At 37.8% G+C, this 4,802-nt stretch overlaps 1 protein-coding gene across 2 annotated transcripts in view; it reads left to right on the top strand.

Moving 5' to 3' along the window:
- The first annotated feature begins 3,165 nt into the window (after positions 1-3,165).
- Positions 3,166-4,802, top strand: part of LOC107758220 (gastrula zinc finger protein XlCGF8.2DB-like) — a 14,057-nt gene continuing 12,420 nt past the window's right edge. For both annotated transcript variants that reach the window (XM_016575902.1, XM_016575901.1), the window contains exon 1: positions 3,166-3,250. In XM_016575902.1, the coding sequence (XP_016431388.1) occupies positions 3,166-3,250 (85 nt within the window). The remainder of the gene's footprint in view (positions 3,251-4,802) is intronic.

Genomic DNA, 4,802 nt, shown 5'->3' with positions numbered 1-4,802 from the left:
GACACGTCGTCGTCTTCTTCTTGTTGCTTTACGGCGGATCGCAGACTTATAAGTGCATAACCACCACCTATCTCTCAAATGGACCATTGACCCTCTATCTACAATCTCAATTAGGAGTGTCAATGGTCCATTTGAGAGATAGGTGGCGGTAATGGCGGTAAACTTGAAAAAGGTCCGCCGTTAGCTTTAGGTGGAGCATAACGAAAGTTCTCTGGCAAATCAGCAGTCTCACACACGAATTTAACCTTTTTCAAGTTTCATTGTGAACTTGCTAAATAAAATAGTAAAATGTAAAAACGCATCTATGCTTACGAGAAATCTTTAATCAAAAGAATCCCGTACATCCACATCTCTCGGTAAATAATCCATTGTGATTTGCAGTTATTACAGCCCAGAGCACAGCACAGCAGACTGACGGAATTGCAATTCGGTCCTACAAATGTCGGCCGCACCACTGTGTGACGTCACATGAAACCTATGAATATGTGGTTATTTGTGGGGTAACTGGAAAAGTTATACGAACAGATTTTTATATAAACAATTGTATTTTACATTTTTATAGAAATGTACAAATATTTTTTAAGCTTATATATATACACATGTTTATAATTGACACCAAACACTTAATAATAAAATAATAATAAATATTCATTTTAAACACATGCATTTTGTAATGCTTTGGGCTAATGTTTAGTAATTTCTCTAATCAAGAGACTTTTACTGCTGGGGACTGGTAAGCAAGGGATAGATTACACTGCCGTGTATTGCCATGGCACTGCACCAGCAGGTAAGGAGAAGTATGTGATATAAGTGGCCCTCAATGAAAGTGCTTCCCTTGAGGCGCTGTTGCTGCCCATCCTTAAAAGATGTTGTATTGCTGGTTGTGCCTCTGCTGGAACATTGGCCTGACATTCGTTGACTTCTTCATCACTAGCTTTCCACCGCAGAAAGTTGTGAAGTATACATGTTGCTTTAACAACATCCTCAGCCACCCCAGGAGAAACACCAATGATTCTGCGGTAAAGCCTCCACTGAGTGGTGAGGATACCAAAGGCACACTCCACTGTCTTTCTGGCATGTGACAAACGGATGTTGAATGCTCGTTGTTCTCCCTCTGTGTGTCCAGGATAGGGCCTCATTAGGTTTTAAGTTGAGAGTTCCATGACGTAGGGTTCCCCCATCACTGCTCCTATCAAAGGCTCCTACATCCACCACCCTGAAGCGCCAGTGTGAATCAACCACTGCCAGCAAGACAACTGAAAACGTAACCTTTGTAATTATAAAATTGTGATCCTGTGTTGCTCGGGGCTTGTATGATCACATGTTTGCCATATATAGCAACACAACAATTTCGAAAAGCCCAAAGCCGATGAAAGTCCTCCACAATTTCTTTCCAATCCTCTGCTGCTGGGGTGGGCATAAACTGGGGAACAAGACAATCCCAGATGGACCTGCTCACACTCTGTACAATGACTGCAACAGTGGAATGTCCAATCTTATAATTAAAAGCTATGGGATGGTAGGAGTCACCAATATCTGAAATGGGAATGTAAGAAACAAATAGTTATTTTTGGCACAAAGAATAATAATTAATAACTAATTATTTCTGTACAGTTTTGATGGATGGATAGATAGATAGATAGATTCACTATACTCACCGAAGACAAATACAGAGCCGCTGTGCAGGGGATATAGTCTCCCTGTAATTTGTCTCCATCTTTGTAATGCTGGGTCCTACCATGCTCAGGAGGTCTTCAAATTGCTGGGTAATAAGCCTAAAATACACTTTAAACTTAGCGCCATCTAGCTTCAGCTCTTGAACAAGCCGATGGTATTCCCCATATTTATGTCTGAGTGGGAGGGTGGGGTGAACCCAAACAGATCTCTGTCCTTTTGTTCTCTGAGCAGCAACACCATTTTTATCAATGTCAAATGCCATAGCCAGTGCAATTATTTTCTTTTTTTCCCCATGTCAAAATTCGTATCTATCAATTCTGCTTTTTGCCTATTTCTATTATTGTCGTTATTGCATCACATCCCTCGCGGAACCCTCGCATTCTACGCTGCGCTTTTTAAAAAACCATTCCTGATCGCTGCGTCTCACGTTTTTAGACGCGAAGACACTTTCTGTGTGAATGGCCCCCAATGCTACAATGACAAAGTAGCTTATGTTAAACATAAAACTTTTATGATCAGAACGAATACGACTGATGTACCCGCGTTGTAACACACATACATAAAAAACGTTTGGATTTTCCCCTTACTTTAAACTAATGCTTATGTCTTATAATTATTAATAAAAAGAACAGTCTATAGTCTACAATAAAATAGTACAATGACAAATTTAGCTATATTAATCTTTGAACTTTTATTAACAAAATGAATAAAGATATATTTTACCCTCATTTAACACAAATATGGATTTCCCCTTAGGCTACCTTAAAACGATCGTAGTTTGTGGTTTATTATCTTGTTAATTAAATTCGCATAGGTTATATTAAACATCTAACTTTTATTAACAAAATGAGTAAGATGGATATAGCCTTGCGTTGTAACCCAAATAAATAAGGTCTAAAGACACTCACTTATATTAAACAAAGAAATTTATGTTTTAACAAAAGTAGCGCTTTTGGATCCGCCATCATATGTCAATCTTCGCATTATACAACCCCCCCCCCTCAAAATACATTCCCGCAGCTATGTATAAAGATACTTAAAGGGATAGTTCACCCAAAAATGAAAATTCTGTCATTAATTACTTGATCGTGTAAGGACCCTTGCTGTCTATGGGAGGGTCTGAGAGCTCTCAGATTCCATCGAAAATATCTCAATTTGTGTTCCGAAGATGAACGGAGGTCTTACGGGTTTGGAACGACATGAGGGTGAGTAATTAATGACAGAATTTTCATTTTTGGGTGAACTATCCCTTTAATTATTAACTGGAAATATCATAAATGCTCTGTAGTTAATAGGGAATTGAGAGCACTCCACACTTGCTTATATAAGATCTATGTTGTTGATAACTTAAGGAATCTGTGATTAATCTTTTACAGATCTATGTAACACACTATTATAAAGATGGCATTTATTAAAGTGGAGAGTGAAGACATGAAGATTGAAGAAGCATTCAGAGTCAAACATGAAGATACTGAGGAACAAACAAAGATGGCGTTTATTAAAGAGGAGAGTGAAGACATGAAGATTGAAGAAGCATTCAGAGTCAAACATGAAGATACTGAGGAACAAACAGGTTGGTTTTCATTCTCAAAGCTGAACTCACTCATTTGATCCTTATTAAAATGCCCAACTCTACAGAAAGGATTTTGAAGAATGTCACATGAGTTTTGAAATTAAAAATGTTGTATTTGAAATGGAGCGGGTCTTTATGAATAATAAATAGGGTCTAACATTAATTATAATATATGAATTCATCTGTCTAATAAGGTCTAAAAATATAATAATTATGTCTACCAAGCTCTGATAATGTATGGAATATTATATTAACAGACTGTCCACATTTTAATAAAACAATAGGCCAATGTCACTTTAAAGGTATGGTTACCCAGGTTGTTATAAATCTGCATAAAGTTCTTTCTTTCTGTTGAACACAAAAGAAGATACTTTGAAGAGTGTAGGTAACTAAACAGCTTCTGGTCCTCAGTAGGTGCGTTTCCATTACAGATTTGCGCAAAACTTTGGCGATATTTGATAAAAGTCAATTAAAAAGTATTGCGAAATGATGGCGTTTCCATTAACCAATGTTATGCGACTAAAACGTAACCTTTTGCCTCTCGCGATAAGTCCATTGCAGTTTTGAGAATTATTCCTTTTTTGCATTGCCTGAAAAACCACCTCATGCGAGCGTAAAAACCTTTTTGCGATATATGGGCGTTTTTGCGAAATTGACGCGTTTCCATTAGGCGTATTTTCAATTCGCAATTTCAATTTGCGCAATTTGAAGGGTAATGGAAACGCGCCTAGTAACTTCCATAGTAGAGAAAAAAAATACTATCAGAGTCATTGGAGACCAGAAACTGTTTGGTTACCCACATTCTTCAAAATATCTTCTTTGATGTTCAACAGAAGACAAAAATTATTATAGGTTTGGAACAACTTGTGGGTGTGTAAACGATGACAAAGTGTTTTGACAGTCCACCGTGAGCAACTGAAAGCTTCTCTGCAAACTGCGCGTTCATCATTAGTTACCGGACAGAGCCATTGATAACTTTCCCATTCAGCCCTACATTTGGAGAGCCTTGTGTTCAAAGGGCAGATGTGAGCTCCTGATGTTTTAAACTGCGCATGTTTAGCGCATGCTGCTTTAACGGCGCGCGATCTGTAGTCTCCGTTGCTATGGAAACAAAGACGCCAAAATGCAATCACGCGCAAATGGGCTTCTCTAATACTTAATTTGAAATTTCATTATAATTGCTATTAGTATTATAAACAGTGCAAAATACTTATTTGTTGATTCAACTTTGGCCTTTGTAAAATACAGGAAAAATTGTAAAACATAATTTTACCTTTAAATATGGGACGATTCCATACTTTTAGGGAAGGGTGGCAACCAGGGGCGGCGTTTCCGTATAGCAGTTGCCATACCCTAGCCCAGTCAGATGTGCCGTGAAAAATTATCCAAACTTCACATCTCTATTATAATTCGTTATTATTAAATAATAAAAATCAGAGGGTTTTACAAATATTTAACCAATGCTAAGTATTACAAAGGGCTTCTCAGTAAAACTTCGTAACGCTATTGGATCCTCAAGCTCTCAGCGAAACCTCGTAACTTCACCCCGCCT

Source organism: Sinocyclocheilus rhinocerous, unplaced genomic scaffold (assembly GCF_001515625.1).
Source record: "Sinocyclocheilus rhinocerous isolate Xijiao unplaced genomic scaffold, SAMN03320098_v1.1 scaffold1315, whole genome shotgun sequence".
Taxonomy (NCBI): Eukaryota; Metazoa; Chordata; class Actinopteri; order Cypriniformes; family Cyprinidae; genus Sinocyclocheilus; species Sinocyclocheilus rhinocerous.
The sequence above is the reverse complement of the archived record's forward strand: the minus strand, read 5'-3'. Positions and strand labels throughout refer to the sequence as shown.